Source organism: Terrapene carolina, unplaced genomic scaffold, assembly GCF_002925995.2.
Source record: "Terrapene carolina triunguis isolate 2854851 unplaced genomic scaffold, T_m_triunguis-2.0 Scaffold62, whole genome shotgun sequence".
Lineage (NCBI taxonomy): Eukaryota > Metazoa > Chordata > Testudines > Emydidae > Terrapene > Terrapene triunguis.
The window spans coordinates 35,701,328-35,725,931 of record NW_020664413.1 but is presented as its reverse complement, the minus strand read 5'-3'; the positions used below and the strand labels follow the sequence as shown (position 1 = coordinate 35,725,931).

Genomic DNA, 24,604 nt, shown 5'->3' with positions numbered 1-24,604 from the left:
GGGGGGGGGGGGCGGCCAGAGGCTTTTTTGCCTAGGGCGGCAAAAAAGCCAGAGCCGGCCCTGCCTGCAAACCAGCGTGGCCATGGTTCATCCATGCAAAACACGGCGGCAGCGGCAAAGCACAGGGTGTGGGTGGCTGGGCAGGAGGTGTCCCCTCTCCCCCGAACAAGAAATAAAAGTTGGAGCCCAGCAGCAGGGCTGCGATCCGCACGCAGTGGCAGGTTGGCAGAGATCAGGCTTTGCTCTGCTCCCTGGGGCCAGGCTGAGCTGCAAAACGAGGGGCGCAGGAGAAGCACCGGCCGCAGGAGCCGCCGCCACAAGATGCACACAGCAGAGCCCGAAGTGAGTGCTGCCAAAGACGCGGACGTGCTGGGAAGCACCGAGTGAGTGCTCAGGGGAGTGACCGCTCCCCCTGCTCCCCCCCAGCTACGCTGCTGCTCTCAACACTAAATGCGAATCAGGCATCAGTATTTTGGATTTTGCAGCGTTTGTTGCCAGGGAGCTGATACTGAAGGTTAAAAATTACTTTGAAGAGGCTTTGCCAGTGGAGAATAACCATCTCTATGCAATTCCTATTCCAATTCCTTCCAAACAATAATGTTTATAGATCATTGATGAACTATAAATACATTGGGGGTGGCCTTTTAAGATGAAGGGTTAAATGTATTTTGTGGAATTTTATTTTTGCGTGTGTAACTAAGAAGAAAATTCCAGCAGCCCTTTCTATTGTTAGTTATTTAGTTACCAGAATTTAGGACAGTTTATACATAAGTCTTAAAAGTCAAATCTGCCAGCTATTTTTAACCGTTCCCAAGAGCTAAACATGTTGCTCTCTTGGAGGATTGGCAGATGTATAGTGATTTTATTTGTGAAACCCAGTTAGAATATTAGAACTATTGTCATTTTAGCAGAGAAGTCCAAACACAAGCTGCCGCTTATACCCATGAGCACTAAAATAATTAACTGGTAGGTATTTCAATTGACAGTAACTCCTATGAACTGGAACTGCTAAAAGATGACTAGTGAGATTTGGACCATTACTTCATCAGCAATCAGTTTAATAGCAGTAGATAAAAAGATCAGACATAAAGAGAAGAGATAAAAGAACAGCATTAGGGAGGGGAAAATATTCCTAATTTGAGCTCTGGACATTTTTTCTAATGGATTCTCTTCCCAAGCCACACTGACAAGAGAATGACTTATTTTCACATTGGTTCAACAACATGTGGGACCTATGTTCTCCCTTTGAAGCATGCCTATATCTTCTATTAGCAGCATCAATGAGAGCTGTTCATGTGTACCAAAGGGCAAATTGTCCTGACTTGCAAGTATGTATTTGGAACATAAGTACTTGATTTTGTACTTCCCAATGAGCCAACAGCTGTCATAGATTTTATGGGTGTTAAGGGAGTTGCTCTATTGTTGCTTTACAGAAAAAAGAGAGTAATTGAGTCCACTAATCTTTTCCACAGTCTTGTGACTTCAGCCAGTATTCTCTGGATCACTATCAGAACCCCCAACTCTTTTTCAGAGTAGGGCGGAGAATTGTTTTGGCTGTAATTAGCTATGTGCAGCAAATGGTATTATGCTCAGTGACTGCACATAATATCTTTTGCCTCTGTTTTTATTCTTGTTAACCCTATAGCAAGCCTTAACCAGGAAGAAAAGGCCAGACAAGGAGGGAGAAAAATTGTTCTTCTTAGCCTCTGAGGATAGGACAAGAAGCAATGGGCTTAAATTGCAGCAAGGGAGGTTTAGGTTGGACATTAGGAAAAACTTCCTAACTGTCAAGGTGGTTAAGAACTGGAATAAATTGCCTAGGGAGGTTGTGGAATCTCCATCATTAGAGATTTTTAAGAGCAGGTTAGACAAACACCTGTCAGGGATGGTCTAGATCAGTGGTTCCCAAACTTGTTCCGCCGCTTGTGCAGGGCCCTGGCGGGCCGGGCTGGTTGGTTTACCTGCTGCGTCCACAGGTTTGGCTGATCACGGCTCCCAGTGGTCGCGATTCGCTGCTCCAGGCCAAGGGGAGCTGCTGGAAGCGGCGCGGGCCGAGGGACGTACTGACCACCGCTTCCAGCAGCTCCCATTGGCCTGGAGCAGCGAACCGCGGCCACTGGGAGCTGCGATCGGCCGAACCTGCAGACGCAGCAGGTAAACCAACCGGCCCGGCCCGCCAGGGGCTTTCCCTGCACAAGCAGCAGAACAAGTTTGGGAACCACTGGTTTAGATAATACTTAGTCCTGCCACGAGTGCAGGGGACTGGACTAGATGACCTCTCGAGATCCCTTCCAGGCCTATGATTCTATAATTCTATGACTTAGTTTAGGAAAATAAGAACTGCCATACTAATCTTAACAATGCCATCCAGTAGCCTGTCACTTACAGTGGCCAGTACGAGATGCTTCAGAGAAAAGTGTAAAACCCACATAAAGGGTAATTAATCCAAGGGAAAATTTCTTCCAGCATTGAAGCTTGTTGCTTTACAGTAGCAATTGAGGTTTATGGTTTTGTGGATAATTTCTTGTTCATTGGACACACTGTAATAACTGTAGAGAGAGTACAAATGATAGCATGCCCTCAAGCTCTAGGCTGATACTGATGAGTTTGCAAGAGTACAATAAGGATCATTCACTTTTACTTCTATTATACAGAGAGATGGTCTTGAACTGGAATATTGGATCCAAACCCCCTTGATCTTTGAGAAAATCTGGATCTGGATTTGGATCCATGCTTCGTGGCTGAGGTCCATCTATACAAAGTACATCCAAAGTAGAACTTACTTCAGATCATGATCTGGATCTTATCTTTACACCTCAGGCTTCTCTCTTGTTATATTTGAGAGTCTGGCTCTTCACAAGCAAGCTGTCATAAGAGACTGGGAAGTTGGGACTTTAAATAAATGCAACCTAACTCAGAAACTAAAACATTTGGCAAATTTATAAGGCCGTTTTGTGCTATAAGCTTGTCATATAAATCAACAGAAATAAAATGAAACCCATCTACTGAAACTGTGGTGTTTTGCACCTGGATTTCTCCTGGGGGTCACTGTGAAAATCACAGAAACTCATAATCAGACCATGCAGGTATTCTAAAGGCAAGACCACACCCCAGGATCCAGCCCTTACGATAGAATAGAATATTAATATAAATGTGAGTAATACAGTGAAATGAAATCCACGTCCATTCAAAATTTTAAAAGATTCTAAACAATGGGTTAAAATTTCTCTAGTATGTTTAGACTGATTCCATTTATTTGTATAGCTGTACTGTAGTTCCAATTGTGTGTGAAATAATCAAGTAATAAAGACTGATTGAATTTTAAATTTAAATATACAGGGCGCCAATCAGGATAAGTGTTTTGATTCCTTAATCTTATGAATTCAGACTAAGAAATAGCAGAATTTTACATTTGGGAGATCACAGATTTCTATGAATGAAAACAGGGAATGCGCTCATAAACCTAACTGCAAAAATCTGTATATGAAACAGTCAGCTGATGTAAATAGGCAAAGCTCCACTGAAGTCAATGAATTTACACTGATTTATACCAACTGAGGATCTGGCCCATGATGTTTTCATCTGACCCTGATCTTTAGGGGCTGACGTGAAAACTTTATACTATATTTCACTGGCATAGACAAATTCTGCTCACCTTGTTCACTCTAATACTACCATTGACAATCTAATGTTATAACATTCTTTTTTTTCCCAAAAGACCTTTTCCATGCCTGATAAAGAAGAGCAAAGAGCACTGATCAATGGCATCTGCCTGCTTTTTGTCCTTGTTGGAGTTGTATCATTTTTCACACAGTTCCTGCAGGTAATGGCAATTCATTAAACTTCTGCTTTGCTAGTTTCTTTTCTGTTCATGTCTGGCTATGTGTGCATGTGTGTATTCTGTATAATAAGTGTATTTGTTCTTATGCATACCAGGGATACACATTTGCAAAATCTGGTGAGTTGCTTACAAGACGGTTAAGGAAAATTGGTTTCCAAGCTATGCTAGGGCAAGAGATTGGTTGGTTTGATGACCACAGAAACAGCCCTGGTGCCTTGACTACAAGACTTGCAACAGATGCATCACAGGTTCAAGGGGTAAGAAACTATATATTAGGAATTATTTTGCTTCATGCTAATTACTGCATTACTTTGGTATGTGATGTCACAAGAATTATCTAGTGTGTAAACAGTAATATAAATATATATCTAATCTCATGGTCTCTACTGTCACTCTACCTAGCTAAGCTATTTCCAATGTGTGCACTATCTATCATAGACTGGCACAGCAATTAGTTACTCTCCGTATAAAGAACTAAATGCAGAACTAGAGCCAGATCCTGCTGTCCATTGTACCAGTGTAAACAGATCAGTGCCATAAAAGTCAGTAAAGTTACCACAAGTCACCAATATAACTGAAAGAAGAATTTAGGATATAATCTTCAATTTCTCATTCCTGAAGGTGGAATTTTGCCATAATCACTAAATGCATATTTCTGAAACATATCACAGTCATTTTCAACCAAATTCATCAATAGTAATATCATTGATTAAACAGAATTTTCAGCCGGGTGTGGAGTTTATTACAAGTGGCTGTTGTGATTTATGCTAACAATCCACTTAAGAAAAGCACTCCCTACTACTACATGGTATGCCATTTTGGGATCAGTCTCAGGCTGGCATGGACTAACATTGCACAAGTAATGCTCTTATTTTTTGGGAAGGCTGCCTGTTAGCACCATATTCTAGCACCCCCTGCTGGTTGAAGGTGTATGCTGCTGAGTTATGTGTGTGGTCAACCTTAGCACTGATACTTGGTTCTAAACTTAAAGCAAGTAATTTTGTTTCTACAAACACAGAAAGTAATGTATGGGCTTTTTTGTTACTGATATTTAACGGGTGATAGGAGTTTTGCTGGACTTTTTTCTTCTTGGAGTTTTAAGGAATTTAAAATAAGAATGAGAGAGAAAGAAGAAAAAGTTGCAGCCTACAGCTTCCTGTAAGCAGCAAGCTGTCAGTATTTCCCCAGCATCTCCGAAATCAGCAGCCATCTCCCTCCCCCTTCTTTCAGTTACATTAAGTTGCAAACACTTACATGTTCCATTTTAATTTGCATGCACAGACTTCTTAACACCAACTCTGCCTTACAGCAGCTGCATAAGAGAAGGCTTTGTTCTAGGCTAAAGCAGTATTCTCTGCCTTCTCTGAAGATTCTAGTGACTGCACTCTACACAATAAACAGAGCTGTGAAATGAACAAAGCCAAAAACTTTTCCCAACTCTTGGGTTTAGTTTCAGTTCCGTTATTAATAAGAGGTCAAATAATGAAGCTCAACTGGAATGTATTAATCAATGATAATTAGTCAAGGATTAACACAACCCAATACAGAATATAGAAAGGAAGGCTATGGTTACCAAACCAATCTGGAAACTGGACAAGTTACTGCAGCTCGATTCACTTCTATCTAAGTCCCAGAAACTCTGCTCTTTATATACCAACTTGTTCAAGACAAGGAAAAATCCTTTCCCTTTCTGATCTAGTGGAGGAGATCCTTTTATGCTATTTCAGCTTACCTAATCAATGAGCTAAAGATATCTGTAATTTATCTGTTCTTTTATGATATCTTAGCTTATCTGTCCTGATTATAGAAAACACCTGTGGCAACAAGTAATTCTTAATAAGCTAAAGACATCTCTCAGTGGGTCATTATCTCATCAATCACTGAGACATTATCTCATCAATCACAAGTGGACCCTTACTGGACATCTGGACATATTCTTCACAGGTCAACAGGATCAGGGTAAAAATATTATACACATTCCACCTCTTGGTCACACATTAAATTTAACCTAAGTACAGAGTCCCTAGAATCATAGATACAAAACTAGAATCATAGATACAAAACACTTAAGTTCATGCACAAAGGATGATGGGGTTTTGTATACAAAGAATCACAGGGAGTTTGATTCATTTGCTAACACTCCAACCTTTGCTGCCTAGATTATCAATCATGGCAATACTAAACTACTTGATTAAGTGTTTATATGAGGTTCTAGTTAATGCATTCAGGAAGGATTTATATTGTTGTAACAAAATATGCAAGCAACGATACAAAATTAACTACTGGCTGTAGTTAACCATCCCAAATGGGTAGGGATATTTTACTCCTAGAAGTAGCATCAAGGATATCAAACACCAGGAGAGAAGTCTCTTGATAGGTACTGCAGGTAGATTTAAGGTGGACACCGTGTGAGCCACCAAAATTGTGGAACTGCGTAGAGTCCTCATCCAGTGATATATCAGATTAAAAATCTGGTTCCATATGCTCCTGCTCAAAGAAAGGCGCTATTGCCTCATCTTCTTCCTTGGACAGCATTTCAGGCATCATCATCTGCAGTGTCGACAGATCCAAAGGAGTCGGGTCCCAAAGATCTCTGGACTACCAGATCCTTTGTAGATGAAATATTACCTCTCCATCCACATGGAGGATAACTGAAAAATTTCTGAGGTGGCCCCATGGGCCCCAGAAATACCAGTTTCCCCAGCAACTGGGGTTTGGGAACATGCCTACTGGAGGCAGACCCCATACGATGGTATGAAGTGAACCACAGGCCTCTGCATTCTTCCTCAAACCCTTGCGCCTGATCCTGCAGTATTTCTAGAGCCGTGAGAGGAGCCGCAAGGAAAATGAGGATTTCTTGCAGGCTGTTTTTCTGTGTGCTATGGAAAGAAACATTTCTAGGTGGTTGTTGCGCTGTTTCAGGGCCCGGGAAACAAGCACTGACTGGTGGGATCACATTGTTATATGGGATGATGATGAGCAGTGGCTGCTGAACTTTCGGATGCGCAAGGCTAAATTCCTGGAACCATGTGCGGAGCTCTCCCCAGCCCTCTGGTGCAGTGACATCAAAATGAGAGCTGTAGTGATGGTGGAGAAGTGAGTGGCGATCACTGAGTGGCAGCTTGCAATGCCAGATTGCTACTGATCAGCAGGGAATCCAGAGTGCACCGAGGATAACAATGGATCCAGAGGGAGGTATGGAGACCCATCTGTCTGTGGAAACCCTGTAGGGGGTTGTAGAAGGAGGAAGCACAGGGTGTTCCAGGGAAAGACCAGAAACACCTTCCTGTCTTTTCTTACTAACATGAGATGAGGAAGACCTTGGGATCAGGGAAACATGCCTCCTTTTAGAAACCTTGCGTGTGAGACTTGGAACAGACACATGAACCAGAGTTGAAAAGTGAATTTGGGCTGACACTGTGACAGAGCTTTCCGGAACCAAGGATGTAGCCAGAATTAACAGAGGAACTGACAATGGTTCTGTCGATTTGGACATTATACACAAATCCATCTCCCTTCTCTGGAGCTGGACATAGAGCCATTCTGGAGCTGTAGCAGTCTTGTCAGACCCAATAGTTCTGATCCATGGGAACTGGCACTGCTAACAGTGGCTGCTCTGTCCCTATGTTCCTTTTTCTTTAGTGCTGCAACAGCTGAACTGAAGATGCTGATGGCCCCCGTTCTGACACGCTGATCAATTCCATCTTCCTGGATCTGGTAATGGAAGTTGGAACTACAAAATGCAATGAACAGTGTAAATAGAAATTAGGTGAACCAAAAAAGTTTCCCTGTTGGTTAAGACCTTAACAAAGGAAGACCAAGGGTTTTATAAAATAAGTATTAACATTTTCTCCAAGGAAAAAAGATCCACATGTCCCGCGTACCAGAAACGAAAAGAATTACCCTAAGGGTAGTAGACCCGCTTGCAGCAACTACCACGGCAACAACCACAGAACCTATTTCATGTCCAAAAGTGGAACCAGGACCAAAGAGTGGACTCACCCTTCTTTCAATACCCAATTTATGCATATATCTATGGTTTTAAAATCATTACATTGGAATATGGCAGAAATTGAAATGTGTAAAAATACTGTGTCTAGATTATCCACTTCTATACCAATTGAAAGATAGGCTGCATATCAATGAGCAAATAAGGGATGCTATTGGGAGTCAGGAAACTCAATCCTATTCTGATATTTTTAGGACATAAGGGTTACAAATAGGGCTGTCAAGTGATTAAAAAATTATCCATAATTAATCGTGATTAAAAAATTAATCATGATTAATTGTGCAATTAATCGCGTTGTTATAGAATACCATTTATTTAAATATTGTTGGATGTTTTCTACATTTTCAAATATATTTATTTCAATTACAACACAGAATACAAACTGTACAGTGTTCACTTTATATTTATTTTGATTATAAATATTTGCACTGTAAAAAGCAAAAGAATTAGTATTTTTCAATTCACTGAATACGAATACTGTAGTGCAATCTCCTTATCATGAAAGTCGAACTTACAAATGTAGAATTATGTACAAAAAATAACTGCATTCAAAAATAAAACAATGTGCAACTTTAGAGCCTGCAAGTCCACTCAGTCCTACTTCTTGTTCAGCCAATCACTCAGACAAATAAGTCTGTTTACATTTGCAGGAGATAATGCTGCTCGCTTCTTGTTCACAATGTCACCTGAAAGTGAGAACAAGCATTTGCATGGCAGTGTGGTAGCTGGCGTTCCAAGGTATTTACGTGCCAGATGCATTAAAGATTCATATGTCACCTTCATGCTTCAACCACCATTCCAGAGGTCATGCATGCATGCGGATGATGGATTCTGCTCGATAATGATCCAAATCAGTGCGGACTGACGCATGTTCATTTTCATCATCTGTCTCAAATGCCACCAGCAGAAGTCTGATTTTCTTTTTTGGTGGTTCAGGTTCTATAGTTTCTACATTGTAGTGTTGCTCTTTTAAAACTTCTGAAAGCATGCTCCATACCTCATCCCTCTCAGATTTTGGAAGGGACTTCAGATTTTTAAACCTATGGTCAAGTGCTGTAGCTACCTTTAGAAATCTCACATTGGTACCTTCTTTGCATTTTGTCAAATCTGCAGTGAAAGTGTTCTTAAAAGAAACAACATGTGCTGGGTCATCACCTGAGACTGCTATAACATGAAATATATGGCAGAATGCAGGTAAAACACAGAGCAGGAGACATACAATTCTCCTGCAAGGAGTTGAGTCACAAATTTAATTAACACATTATTTTTTTAATGAGTGTCATCAGCATGGAAGCATGTCCTCCGGAATGGTGGCTGAAGCATGAAGGGACATACAAATGTTTAGCATATCTGGCAGGTAAATACCTTGTAATGCCAGCTACAAAAATGCCCTGTGTACGCCTGTTCTCATTTTCAGGTGACATTATAAATAAGAAGCGGGCAGTATTATCTCCCAAAAATGTACACAAAGTTGTTTGTCTTAACAAGTGGCTGAACAAGAAGTAGGACTGAGTGGACTTGTAGGCTCTAAAGTTTTACATATTTTTGTTTTTGAGTGCAGTTATGTCACACACAAAAATCTGTATTTGTAAGTTGCACTTTCACAATAAAGAGATTGCACTAGAGTACTTGTATGAGGTGAATTGAAAAATACCATTTCTTTTATCATTTTTACAGTGCAAATATTTGTAATAAAAATAATATAAAGTGAGCACTGTAAGACTTTGTATTCTGTGTTGAAATTGAAATCAATATATTTGAAAATGTAGAAAAACATCAAAAATATTAATAAATTTAAATTGGTATTCTATTGTTTAACAGTACGATTAAAACTGCAATTAATTGCGATTAAAGTTAATCGCATGAGTAAACTGTGATTAATCGACAGTCCTAGTTACAAAGCAAAAACAAATTATGGGATCTGTTTTAAAATAGAGTAGATTTTCAAAACATAAAAAAAGACATGTCAGCTACATTAAACACGCTGGGGCTAACAGTGTTCCATCAATGACTGATGGACTTGCGAGTCTAGCTAATGAAGACAGGAACACTGTTAAATATGCATGACATTGCTCATTTGTTTAAATAGACAGGCAAAAGAATCAATGAATTGGTTAAAGTTAATAATAAGAAAGCAAAAAACAAAGTGGGAATGAAAATCATTTTTGTACCACTTATGGTGGCTATGCATTGGACAGGGTAATCAATACACTAAGAAATGTTGAAGTTGGAAAGGTGCCAAACCTTATTGAGAATAAACACCTAAGTAAATGGTACAAAAGGAACTTCTGTGAATTGGCAATGTGTTAAAGCATGTAAACAAATTCCTTTTAGTACTCTTCAAAATTTGGGCTCTGTGATACCACATCCTAATCAAGGCACATCTTATTCTAAACAATCTTTTTGAGTGTCAGACTTTACCAATAGTAAACCCAAATATGGCAATATTTAATAAATGAGGCACAGTAGAAGGTTACCTAAAAACAGGAATCTACAAAGAACACCTATATCTATGTGGATCTGCTGGTGCTTTATTAAGCAACACAAAAACCTGGTGGGCACCACCTATGGCTAGTTGCTCCACAAAAGGGCTATTAATACCTATGGAGGTGTGATGTCTTCAGCATCACAATGCCTGTCTGCGGTCATGCCTGCCAGACCCAGCCCAACAAGACAGATGAGCTAGCTGCCACTGTCTCCTTTCCTGTGATACTCACCAGGTGATGACTCCCAGCAGTAAAATGGCCAAACTACAAAAACGATTATTGGCCAAACTACAGTTATGCTTGTACCAGCATTTCAGAATGAAACTATTATTCAAAGTGAACCCAACCATTAAAAAAAACGTTGAAAATTACATATTATTGATCCACTGACCTTAACTATAAAAGCATTACTAGCTTGAAAAAATACCCATGTTGTTCAAATTAGCAATAACATGTATAAAGATGTAGAAGATTTTATATATAATGGTGACTTGGACCTATTTATTTCTAATATATGGATAGAAGTTATCTTTAACAAATTAATTGTTTTACAAATAGTGTTCGGTTTAGTTGTGTTAATTTTGTATCGTTGCTTGCATATTTTGTCCATTTCTCATCTCCTAAGGTGAATTTTTCCCCCTGTTTGCATGTGATTTATTACTTCTCATGACACTGAATTATCACAAATTAAATACTATGGTTTTCACAGTGCTGACTGCCAGACAGCCGAGTTTACAATTCACGGTAAAGGATTTATTTTCTCTTCCCCCCACCATTTACACATCAAGTTTTGCAAAGAGTTAACTTTTCTTTTAAAACAAAGGAAGGGTGCAAGGGGGGGTAGAGACAAGAGAAAACTTTAAGCTCAAATTCCCTACATACAAATCAGAAAACTTTGTAGTTACTGAATTTACAGAACACCAGACCTGCTCAGGAGATTGCTCAGTTATGCCTTGCTAGGCAATAGTGTGGCAGGTTTTCTAAATTCTCCCTTAGAAAGAAACAAACAAAAGATCCACTTGTCAAACTGCTGCTTAATGTGTGCCTACTCTGTCTCTGTTTCCCGCTAGCCCTCAAGATTTCCCCCTCTTTACAACTTCATTTTCTAACAGAAATAAACCACACTTGTCTCTCCACTGCTTCTGAGTCTGGAGAGAAATGAGCTATGAGGAAGGGAAGTCTTCTGATTGGACAACTTCCTCATCAGCTTAGGGAGTGATATATAAACACATAAAAATACATAAATAGAAATGTCTCCTGTAGTGTACACCTTATCCGTGTGAGGTAAATCAGAACAAAATAGGGGGGGAACAACCTTAGGTACATGCAGGTATAAGGCCAGTCACCAGGTTCAGAGCTGAATGTATATCCAAACTTCCCTGGATTTCTATGGAGCTAACTGTTCCAGTTCAGAACCACCTCTAAGTATCTGACATAACAGCTGCAGCCACTTTGTGCTACGTATGTGGCATGTTATAGCCAGAGGATCCATGTAGGAACAGATCCTGGACCTGTCTCATTGTTGCACTCCACACTGACTAATGTAGAGCCCACAAAGAGACCCTTTCCATGGTACGCAGGGGGGATGGAGACTCCCAAAACAGCCACAAGTCCCAGCCCCCCATCCCTCCCTGTAGCTCTAGTAGAGAGATAAAGTAGTGAGACGAACTGGGTGTTGGCACTCCACACCTGGGTGATGAATTTCACACCTAATGATTTAAGAGCTCAAACTTTTTTTTAAATATACAATTTAGTTCCCATTTAGTGAAGTTAAATGTTTGTTGCTGCTGAGACAGACCAACCAAATACAGTAAAATTGTCAGAAAGAAAAATGTTCCCATAGTGCACGAGGCAAAGATAAAATTACCAACAAAGATTAATACAAAGGTATTTTTAAACTTTATCTGAAGTAGGGATAAACAGCAACTGTGATTCATCCCTTTTTAAATCTTTGCCAAGTACTGCCTCAATGAGTTCTTGTTTGATTATTTTAGCGCTGCTGGAATTTTGCTGTATTTCTAGCTATATGTTAGGGTTCATAGAGCTTATTATGGGCACCTCTTTATTATTCAAAGATAAATAAATACATAAAACAAATAGATATTTGGGCCAAATTCCACGTACTGATCCACATGAAAGTCAAAGGGAGTCATCTAAATGGTAAAAATTCACCCCTAATTACATCTTTACATCTATTAGCATTCTTAGGGACTGTTTTTCTTTCCTAGTCCTTGGGAAGGCTTGTGGGTCAGGAGAACATTTAGGGATTGAGCCTGCAGTCTTTGTTTTGACAAAAATTCTCATTTGACTTCAGTGGGAAAAAGGACAGCTAGATTGGACTAATACCTATGGAGTCAATCTAAACATACTAATCCATGCCATGTTATTTTAATAGCTAGAATGCTCTAAGCTTGATGGGAAGGTATTTGATTGTCTTTTGAAGCATGTATGATGATTGATGTTACTGTGGGAATACAATTCAGTAATCTACTTTTGTTTTCTTTTAAGGCTACCGGATCTCAGATAGGAATGATTGTCAGTTCCTTAACCAACATTGGAGTGGCCATTATCATTGCTTTCTACTTCAGCTGGAAACTAAGTCTAGTTATAATGTGCTTCCTGCCCTTTTTAGCCTTATCTGGTGCTGTGCAGGCTAAAATGTTGACAGGATTTGCCTCGCAGGACAAGCAAGCTATGGAAATTACTGGGCAGGTAATGTTTTCTGAAAACTAATTTTAGATTAGCAGGCATTTGGGGCAGATGTGTGTGACAGTCATAGCTCATGCAGTTGGAATTATCAGTGAGTCAGACGCTATAGAAGTGGCAGAGATATACAAGGGGCAGTATTTCTGCTTGTCAGGCCACTGAAATTTCATGGCGACTTTCCCAGCTCTAAAAGTACTTACTACTTGGAATGTGACTTCCTCCTCAAAAAGGCTATGACCTCGGATGGTAAGATATGAGTCTCTAATTCCAGTCTCTTTTATTGCTTATTCCTTTTAAAATGCATATCTGAAGGCACCCTCTTATGCTTTTGTAGCCCATCAGCAGGAAACAATGGTCATGTGCATTAAGAAATCATTGCATTCTAGAATTCAGCACTAACCCAGAAAACAGTATCTGCTGATTTTAAAGACAGCTGGGTTGTTTTTATAGTGAGCTGTATTCTGCAACTGGATGGGCTAGATTTTAGGAGCCCACTGTTTCCACATCAGTTGGATTTTCTAAGCTAGAACATAGCATAGTAAAGCCTTTCCTTTATAGGAGTAATGTAAACTTTTTTGCTTTGACTTTTTGTACCATGCAGCATGTCTTCCTCTGCTGTCTCATTTTGATACCAAACAAAGTGTACATTGTAACTGCAGTATGTGTTCTCCAAAGTGGGTGAGGGAAATAGATACAGGTCAAGTTTGTTAAGCAAGCCATCACAGGAGTGAGAGCCTTCACAGGGAGGAATAAGTTCTGTGTGCAGTGTTCCCTGATTGTCTGCCTTCTCTGTTGCTCCCACTCCCATTCTCTCCCGATTTCCCAGTTAGCAAACCTTCATGGTCTTTTGGCAATGAACATCTAGGGGCTGCTCCATATGTGGTTCTTAATAGGGGTCTCTGTGGAGAGGTTATAGGCACTCAGCCAGATCAGTAATTACTGAGAGAGTGTCTCAGCCAAAGCCACTAGCTGCATTTGCTGGATGATCTCTAGTGTATGTAGCAGCAGCTGAGGTGGGGAAGAGACAGGGAATGGCAGCTGTCCATTCTCCCCATCCCTAGTCAGAAATGGAGGTGAACAGGGCAGCTGCCCTGACAGCACTCATAGGGTTCCTTGTCTTAAAATCTGTCACCGATGCTGCCAGCCACATGTTGCCAGTAGCCAGAACTGGATCCATTTTAAAACGTACCTGGTACAACAGTGCAAATACTGATCTGCACCAAGAAAATGGGGACAGTTGGAGGACATGGTATTAGAAACACTCCCCATTTAGTAACTGTGCAGACTTCCTTCCCCCCCGCCCCTGATGCAGAGAAAAAAAGAGATTATGGAATGATTTTTTTCATAGATGTAGGCTTGCCGGCAGAGTTATACAGCACAATTCCTCCTTCTCTGGGACTGAGGCCAAACAGTTTGTCAGACAAACAGGGATATGCAGGTCTAAATAAATTAAACTGTAGAAATGAATGAGTTCTACAAATGTAGATTATCCTTATATGTTAACAGAATTCTAGGCAAACTAAAAAAAAAAAATCACATGCCTGTATACAACATGAATTAAGATAATTAACACCTCATGGAGTTGATAACACTAGTTCAAACAAAGACACCCAAAGTCTAGGAAGAGTCAATGCTGACTATTCTCTCATTCACAATGGCTAAATTATTTACAGCAAATAATCAATCAAAATACCTTCTTGAAATTGATGTAGAGATAGAAACTTGACAAATGGCCAGTGCATCAGCCATTACTCAACGGAATGACCCAGAGGCTAGGAAGAAAAGGACATTCAATGCTTCAATGACTGATTATGTCTGGTGATATTTTCTAATTTATTCAGCAGCCTAGCATCTAAATACAAAAGGGTTTGTTTAAGTCTTTTCTACAATGATTGCTTCTCTGCCATTTTAAAATATAGAAAGACATAGTCTGAATACTCAAGTTCACAAGGCCTATTTATTCTCTCCTTCAAGGTACATGCTAATGCTCCAGTACTAATGCTACACACTGGCCTGGAAAAAATGTAATGGAAAATTGACCTAAATCATTTTTAAGTATTCATATTCAGGTCACCTCCTCTATGCTGCATGCAGAAAGCTTTCATAGGCAATGAAACAAAATTTAGTAAGAATATCTATACATAGATAAGAGAAGGCAAAACAGACTGAGCCATTACAAATGGCAAGGCAAACAGCAAGTACATTTAAACATGACAAACCTGTGAATTAAAATACACAGGACAAACTGAATGAAGCAATAATCTGGTATAGAATAAACTCTGTGTGCCTTCCACTGATGAAAATATAGCCCAACTGTGGGTTGAGACTAACTTTATAAGCAACAAAACTAGATCCTAATCCTTACAATTAACGGGTATCTCAAAAAAGTTTCCAAAGCAGAGAAAAAGACAATGGGGAATTGATACCAGCTTCCTACACTGCATCATAATATTACACAATAGATTGTACATGCAGTCAGGCATGGGATTGCTCTTTCTCTACCCTCTGGCTGAAACCCTGGTCCCACCGAAGTTGATGGGAGTTTTGCCATTAGCTTCAGTGCAGCCAGGATTGTACCCTCATCTGTATGTTCCGTCTAGCCACTTTTCTTGAACATGAACTGGCAAGGTGTTAATGGAAAAGCTTAAGTAGTAAATTCATCTGCCTTTAATTTATAAAAAGTTAGGCTCTATCACCCTTTCCCCCAAGACCACTGGTGTAAGAAAAAAACGGAAACAAAACAATTGAAATAAAAACGTTCTTAAAAAGTGCAAACAAGAAAATAACCACTTTTCATCTATGATTAACACCAACATTCCCACAGTTCCATATATTTAAAAATATTTAGCATTATGACATATTCGGTGTTGCTAAGTTTAACTAGAGATTGCTGCCTAAAATGCCATTGTCAAGCCCATGGTCAGACTAAGATATACGTTACAAATCCCTAGTCCTATGTTCAGCCGGACACGCATCTCCCAGCACAACACAATATCAGCATGGGAAGTTGAGGAAGGCCATGTTTCAGCTGATGAGAGGGTCTGCCAGAATAACCACACCTCTTTGTTTGGAGCTGGACACATTCTATTATTAAGGAATAGTGGTGCCAGTGACATATACAAAGTGAAATTCACCCATGTGTAAGAGCCCAAGCAAGGCCATCCTCAGCGTGAATGTTTTGCAGTAGTCTAGTCCGAGGAGGGTTGACTTCAGAAAAGGTCCTGTTTGAGGTTTGCATCAGTTCTTATTGTATCTGAACCAATTTGTACGTCATTAGTTTCTATAATTTGCCAAACAATCATGTTGCCCTCTCAGTGAAAAGTGGGATAAAGAGAAGGTCTTCCCACTTTTTCAGAGTGATTCCTAAATGTTTTACTTGTAACCTATTTTTTTCTTCAGATTTCCAGTGAAGCCCTCTCTAACATTAGGACTGTAGCTGGAATAGGGAAGGAGAGAAAGTTTATTGAAGCATATGAAGAACAGCTGGAAATCCCATATAGAGCTGCAATCAGTAAAGCAAATGTTTATGGAATCTGTTTTGGCTTTGCCCAATGTGTAGTGTTCATAGCCAATTCAGTCTCTTATCGATATGGAGGTTTTTTGGTGGAGAATGAAGGACTTCATTATAGCCATGTGTTTAGGTAAGAAGATACTTGCAGACAGGCACATACTCCACTACAGAAGTATGTTGTTTACAATAAAATTCACAAATTTACATAACCCACGAGCTAAAAGCTTTCCTCCTTGACTGCAGGGTGATCTCTGCCGTTGTGACCAGTGGCACTGCTTTGGGAAGAGCTTCTTCTTATACTCCAAACTATGCTAAAGCAAAAATATCTGCTGCACGTTTTTTTCAACTGGTGGATCGGGTTCCCCAAATCAGTGTTTACAGTAATGGAGGGGAAAAATGGGTAAGAGTAGAGATGAGTAATGCAGGTAATGTCATTATTCAACCCAATGATATAGATATTGAAACCCCAGTAATTAGGGATTATTTCATATACACCTCTGTTTGTGAGCAAGGTAAGTTGACATCAGAATATTTGCTAGATATCCTTGCTTTTGGGAAGTACTGAGCTATGTACTATAATGTAAGCATGAGACATGCAGTCAAATTATTCCCAGTCTACCAGAAATTTCACACAGAGGATCAATAAATGGTGAATACATACTGATAACTGATCTGAGAGTTGGGAGCTGGATGGATTCACTGGATAATGAGATTTTCTTCCACCTCTACAACAGTGATTTAAATCCAGACGGGTTCAGTCGCTAAGCATGTTTATAATCTCCTTGTTCTTGTATGAGCACATCACAGAAACACCATCAAATTTGGCATTAATTGGCACCTCTGTTGGCAATCAAAACCTCTGAATGGAGTTGGAGAATGAACTACCGTCTCAGCTCAAAAGTTGGTCCCCTTCTATGTTTAGGCTATTTGCAGTACAGTGTGGGGAAGCTTCCACTGATAGAATGAATGAATACAGCAGCATAGTTCTGGCTAAATAGAAGACTCCTGTCCCAGGACAGTCAAGCCAGTCAGTCTTCGGGTTCCTCAGTCTCCAGGGTTATTTCACAAGCACCTAAGTCACTCACAAAAACTAATATTGGAAACAAGAATCATATTTAATGTGAGGAGTTTTGTCACTCTTTAGAATTCAGTTCTTAGCACTTTCTTTCTCACTTTTTCACCAGGACAATTTCAAGGGAAGAATTGAATTTATCAACTGCAGGTTCACGTATCCTTCTCGGCCTGACATCCAAGTTTTGAACGGCTTCTCAGTGTCTGTTAAACCTGCTCAGACACTTGCATTTGTTGGAAGTAGTGGATGTGGCAAAAGCACTAGCGTCCAGCTTCTGGAGCGCTTTTATGACCCTGAGAAAGGACGTGTGGTAAGCAGCTTTCACTACTTGGATAGTTTTTCACTCTATATGCATCCGAAGAAGTGGGTTGTAGCCCACGAAAGCTTATGCTCTAATAAATTTGTTAGTCTCTAAGGTGCCACAAGTACTCCTGTTCTTTTTGCGGATACAGACTAACACGGCTGCTACTCTGAAACTTGGATAGTTTTAGTGCTTGCCAGCTGCAGAAATCTTCAGACTCCAAAGTTCTTCTCCAATGCTACATAGGAGATTTTACCAAAGAGTCACTAAGTAACATTTGCACAGCTGAGGATCACTTCAGTGGATTTTCACACCATCCACAATAGGGTGTAGCTCTCTTGATCTTTCCTCAAATTTACAGTCTAAAGTTCTCCAATGATCCAACCTAAGTTGGTGAACCTTGGCTGGTTCTCTCTGCTGATGCTCAGTAACAGTCACAGAGAGGCCCTAGAAGGAGGTAATACACCTCTATGCAGAAATCCAGGCACACAGATGGGATTGGTGTCATGGAGAGCAGCACCTTCCCTTTTTGACACCCTCCTGCCCCTCAGAATCCAAATAGCCCAAGTGTAGAGACATCTGAGAGGGTTAGGGAGGGAAAATTAGACTTACCTCTTCAAGAAGATCCACCTGGAATGAGCTGGCCTTTGGTTTTTGCTCAGTCTTCTTGTAGGCAAAATTCTCATTGAAATCAGCGGGAGCTTTGCCTGAGTAAGAACTGAACAGTTAAGGTCCATGTATCATACTATCAGTTGTGAAATCTGCTTAAAAGTCAATGCACGTGGCCTTGAGTAAAGACTTCAGCATTTGGCCTACTAGAGTTCTTTGGTCACAATGGGCATACAAATATTTTGTGCCTATTGCTTGCCACTCAGAGAATGTGCACTATACTGTTATCTCCTTGGACCTGTATAATTCCATAGATTTCAAAGCCAGAAGGGACCCTTGTGATCATTTATTTGCTAAAAACAAAGAAGCTAAATCTAAACAGTATTCTTATTCTAGTTACTAACAGTAGTGTGATGTTGTGCACACTTTATTTTACAAAGCTGTATATATTTAAACCCTTGTTGTGACTATTTTGTTTCAGCAAAAGCTATTCATTCTTTGTATGTCACAAGTCTGAAATGATATATCATATTTTGTCTTTTTTACTGGTAGTTAATAGATGGCCATGATTCCAAGAAAGTAAATATACAGTTCCTTAGATCTAAAATTGGAATAGTGTCTCAGGAGCCTGTGTTATTTGACTGTAGTATTGCTGATAATATTAAATATGGTGATAACAGCAAAGAGATCACTATGAAAGAAGTTATAGAAGCAGCAAAGAAGGCCCAGCTGCATGACTTTGTCATGTCCCTTCCAGATGTAAGTATATTTGCAAGGACAGTAAAAACCTAAAAACCAAAATCAAACAAATGCTATGATGGGGCCTGAATAGTGGGACAAAAGACAGCTGAGAAAGGCAAGGTATTCATTGTAATGAGATTTCCACCAAAACAAATTAGACCTTTTCATGTGCCAACAGTGGTCTTTTTATTTTCACAGCTCTTGGTGGTGGTGGTGGTGGTGAATGGAGAATGGCATAATGTTGTTTTTGTTGTGATTTATTTTATGGGGATTTGGGGTTTGATTTTTATTTTTTTTACTGTTGGGTAAATACTTTAAAAATTAAATATCCAGCAGAAAGCAATATTTTCAAAATTTCAAACTCTGATAGGAGACGGAAAGGAAAGGTTCCAGCATTACCAAACAGAAAGGAGAGGAAGCAAACAGGGTTACCAAACAGAAAGGAGACTCATGGCCCACTCCCCATGGGGCACCACAATATTGTCCCAGTTTATCCATTGTTGTAATTGAAGACATGCTCATTTAGGAATAAAATTTCCCCTATGGTATATTTTTCAGAAATATGAAACTAATGTTGGGGCTCAGGGATCCCAGCTTTCTCGTGGGCAAAAGCAACGCATCGCTATAGCTCGGGCCATCATACGAGATCCTAAAATCTTATTACTGGATGAAGCAACATCTGCCTTAGACACAGAAAGTGAAAAGGTAAATATGCAATAAAAGAGAATGAGGGAGGTTCAGTATAATTATCTAGGTGTGTTCTCATAAAAGAAATGTCCATAATAATAAAATTTAATTTTAATTTGTTTCTGTCTGATACAGAAACCTTAGAAAAGTACAAGATAAAGAGATACCCTCTTATCACAGACAGTATTTTTTTCTTTGAGTAAATTCAGCCCTGAAACACTATTTATAACATTCTAATACAGGGGTCAGCAACCTTTCAGAAGTGGTGTGCCGAGTCTTCATTTATTCACTCTGATTTAAGGTTTCGCGTGCCAGTAATACATTTTAACGTTTTTAGAAGGTCTCTCTCTAGAAGTCTATAATAAATAACTAAACTATTGTTGTATGTAAAGTAAATAAGGTTTTTAAAATGTTTAAGAAGCTTCATTTAAAATTTAATTAAAATGCAGAGCCCCCCCAGACCCGGGCAGTGTGCATGCCATTGAAAATCAGCTTGCGTGCCGCCTTTGGCACGCATGCCATAGGTTGCCTACCCTTGTTCTAATATGTAAAAATACAAAACCAACCAGCCATAGTTGCTCTTAGACACCCTCCTGCAGCAATCAGCTGTTTCACGCCATTCAGGAGGCTTTGGGGGAGGAGTGAGGATGCGGCATGCATCCCCCAAATGCCCCCAAACAGCTGATTGTTGCAGGCAGGAGGCACAGGGAGGGAAGGGGGAGGCTGCGCGGTGCGTCCTCCCCCTCTCCCCCAGCCTCCTGAATGCCGCAAAACAGCTGATTGCTGTGGGCGGGAGGCACGGGGAGGGAGGTGGAGGCTGCGCGCCTCCCGCCCGCAGCAATCAGCTGTTTTGCGCCATTCAGGAGGCTGGGGGGGAAGAGAGGAGGAGTGAGGATGCAGCATGCAGCCTGCCCCCTCCCCCCCAAATGCCCCAAAACAGCTGATTGCTGCGGGCAGGAGGCACAGGGAGGGAAGGAGGAGGCTGCGCGCCGCGTTCTCCCCCTCTCCCCCAGCCTTCTGAATGCCGCAAAACAGCTGATTGTTGCGGGTGGGTGGCGTGGAGAGGGAGGTGTGAGGATGCAGTGCGCTTGCGGGGAGGGAGGGAGCCGGGGCAGGAAAAGGTGGGGTGGGGGGTGGAGCGGGGGTGGGCTTAGGGAAGAGCCGGGGGTTGAGCACCCCCAGGCACTTTGGAAAGAACAGCAAGAGGAGCAGCCGGACGATCCACCCTCTTTCACCCTCTGACTCCATCACCTCAACCAAACTTCACAATCTTCATTGCTGTGTACAGTATTAAATTGTTTGTTTAAAATTGTTTAAAACTTACATTGTATATGTATATAATGTCTTTTGTCTGGTGAAAAAAAATTCTCTGGAACCTAATCCCCCCATTTACATGAATTCTTAAGGGGAAATTGGATTCGCTTAACATCGTTTCTCTTAAAGTTGCATTTTTCAAGAACATAACTACAACGTTAAGTGAGGAATTACTGTATGCATAAAGGGCCTGAGCATGCAGTAATTTCATTAACTTCAATTAAAGACTGCAGCACTGCGACTAAGAACTCAGGCAAGGATTTGCATGGCTTTCTTGCACCTTGAGATGAAAGTAACACTGGTAGTTTTAAACCACATCAGCACTAAAATGACATTCAGGATGTAACTGAAGGACTCATGTATAATTTCTAGAGTTATGCATATTTGCTAATCCCTCCTATATACTAGCGGTTTAATTCATGGGTCAGCCAAGCACATCAATAACTTCACCTTTGATTCAGCTTTGGTTCAAATGTCCAACAGTAAATTTTAGAAATGCTGAGCCATCTAATTATTGGTATAGACTAATCAGGGATTTTCCAGATCTTGACCTCCATTTCAGCTGGCACATTTTCATTCTGATACTTTGTCTATTGTCTGCAGACTGTGCAAGATGCATTGGATAAAGCCAGAGAGGGACGGACCTGCATTGTCATAGCACATCGGTTGTCTACAATTCAACACTCTGATATCATAGCTGTCATGTCTCAAGGAATTATTGTTGAAAAGGGCAATCATAATGAACTGATGGCCAGGGAAGGAGCTTATTACAAACTTGTCACCACTGGAGCACCAATTAGCTGATTTACCACAGGCTCTGTGTAAACTTGAAGGATGATACTTTTCTAAATGAGAACTCTGCAGTTGGTTTGGCAATGTTGGTACCCCTTTAAGTTATTACATGGTACAAAACGCTCTGTCATATGACAAGTTACATGGGACATTATCGAGCCTAAAATGTATCTTGCCTTCTGGAGTAAGCAAGCCCTGTAGGATCATATATCGTGACTACAGTGATTTGTTCAGGAGATAGCCTAGCCCATTGTGCAAGGGAGAGAAGGAAATTTCCTGGTAAGAAAACTCTTTATTTGGGAGTTGTGGAGCTATTTGAGGGTAGGGAGCTCATGTAAAATGGCTTTGTAGTCCGGCTGCACAGTGCCTTACTTGCCTGACTAAAGGTTAGTCAAGGAAGAATCCACCCTGAATACTAGCATGCCAGAGCAGGGATTGCTTCTTTTGGCAAGTTATAGGGCTAAAACCTAACACCAAGTACGATACTATATTCTATTTTAGGGGTGGGATCAAATATTTCCTAACTTGAAGGTTTTACAGACAGAATTAAAATAAATACTCTCAATGTGGTTATAGAAAACTTTTTTGCCCCATTCTTTGTCCCTCTTGTCTATTTAGATTGTGAGCTCTTTCAGGCAAGGACTGTCTTTTACTGTGTGTTTGTACAGTGCCTAGCACCAGGGGGCCCTGACCTACACTGGAGGATCTAGATGCTACTTGTGAAATAAATAAAAAATAATAACAATGAAGTCAGCTTCATGCCACTATGCTAAAGAAAGAGATTGAGAAGAGGAACAGAAGCTGGTAAAGATTAATTCTTCTAAGTTAGCCACTTTATTAAATGGCCTCAGCTAAATGATTTGAATATGAATAAATACTAAGTTAAATCAATAATTATTTTTCACTGTTATTTAATTTCTTTCTTACCATGAAACTGTGCTAGATAAATAGAGAATTTCACATTTTCATCACTGGTGACCATATCATGCCATTTCTTTTTAAGGAGAATGTAAAAATTCTGTAAAGCTTAAAGAATAAAAAAGATTTCCATTTCTATTGATCATGGAGAATGTTCACAGTTATATTAGATTGGTTTGACCTTTGTACATATAAACTATCATGCTTCAAGGCATAAGCCAAATACTAAGTGAAGATTAGGAACAGCCTTTCTCTGAAGGAAGGTTATTCTATAATTTTCCATTATGAGGTTTATTGCACCTTTCTCTAAAGTGTCTTTTTTGGCCTGCCTAATTATACTTTTACACTTGGCTTGTAGGGTTTATGCTCCTTTCTATTTTCTGCAGCAGAATTTGACTTCCAGTTGTTTAAAGGATGCCTTTTTCTCTCTAACCAACTCATTTACTCTGCTGTTTAGCTATGGTGGCTTTTTTTTTTTTTTGGGTCCTCTTACTGTTTTCTTTTTTAGTTGGGGTATACATTTAGTTTGCGCCCCTACTACGTTTTTTTAACTAGTTTCCATGCAGGCTGCAGACCTTTCACTCTTGTGACTGTTTCTTTTAATTTCCATTTAAATAGCTGTCTCATTTTTGTACAGTCCCTCTTTCTGAAGTTGCTCCTGTGGTGGGTTTCGTTGTTACTTTCCCCACTACATTATTACATTGTGGTCGCTTTTACCAAGCAGTTCAGCTATATTTAGGATTGCCAGGTACCTGGTTTTTTGACCGAAACACCTGGTTGAAAAGGGACCCTGGCAGCTCCGGTTAGCACCACTGACCGGGCCGTTAGAAGGCCAGTCAGTGGCGCACTGAGGCTAAGGCAGGCTGCCTGCCTGCCCTGGTTCTGTGCAGCTCCCCAGAAGCGGCCGGCATGTCCGGCCCCCTAGGTGCAGGAGTGGTCAGGGAAGCTCCGCTTGCTGCACCGGCTCCGCAGCTCCCATTGGCCACAAACCGTGGCCAATGGGAGCTACAGGGGCAGTGCCTGCGAACGCAGGCAGCGCGCACAGCTGCCTGGCCATGCCTCCGCCTAGGGTCCAGATATGCCGGCCACTTCCGGGAGCAGTGTGGAGCCAGGGCAGGCAGGGAGCCTGCCTTAGCCCCGCTACACCACCGACCAGGAGCTGCCTGCCCCAGGTCAGAACCCCCTCCTACACCCTAGCTCCCTCCCAGAGACCGCACCCCCATATGCCCTCCTGCACCCCACACCCTACCCCAGCCCTGAGTCCTCTCCCACACTCCAAACTCCTCGGCCCCAGCCTGGAGCCCCCTCCCGCACCCTGAATCCCTCATTTCTGCCCGCACCCTCCAGCTGGAGCCTGCACCCCTGTCCCAGCCCAGTGAGGGTGGGGGAGAGCGAGTGATGGAGGAGGGGGGCTGGAGTGAGTGGGAGCAGGGCCTCAGGGAAGGGGCAGGACAAGGGTAGGGTTACCATACGTCCGGATTTTCCCGGACATGTCTGGCTTTTTGGGCTCCAAATCCCCGTCCGGGGGGAAATCCCAAAAAGCCGGACATGTCCGGGAAAATCGGGACGTGCGGTGCCGGGGGCTCGGGGGCCGGGCCGGCGGTGCGGTGCCGAGCC

The 24,604-nt window shown here is 41.1% G+C and overlaps 1 protein-coding gene across 2 annotated transcripts in view; it reads left to right on the top strand.

Moving 5' to 3' along the window:
- ABCB11 (ATP binding cassette subfamily B member 11) overlaps window positions 1–22,285 on the top strand; it is a 65,924-nt gene extending 43,639 nt beyond the window's left edge. For both annotated transcript variants that reach the window (XM_029910493.1, XM_029910492.1), the window contains exons 19-27: window positions 3,719–3,823; window positions 3,937–4,098; window positions 12,845–13,048; window positions 16,442–16,683; window positions 16,797–16,953; window positions 17,738–17,935; window positions 19,088–19,294; window positions 19,835–19,981; window positions 21,881–22,285. In XM_029910493.1, coding sequence (XP_029766353.1) covers window positions 3,719–3,823; window positions 3,937–4,098; window positions 12,845–13,048; window positions 16,442–16,683; window positions 16,797–16,953; window positions 17,738–17,935; window positions 19,088–19,294; window positions 19,835–19,981; window positions 21,881–22,081 — 1,623 coding nt within the window. In that variant the 3' untranslated portion in view covers window positions 22,082–22,285. The remainder of the gene's footprint in view (window positions 1–3,718; window positions 3,824–3,936; window positions 4,099–12,844; window positions 13,049–16,441; window positions 16,684–16,796; window positions 16,954–17,737; window positions 17,936–19,087; window positions 19,295–19,834; window positions 19,982–21,880) is intronic.
- Window positions 22,286–24,604: the final 2,319 nt, after the last annotated feature.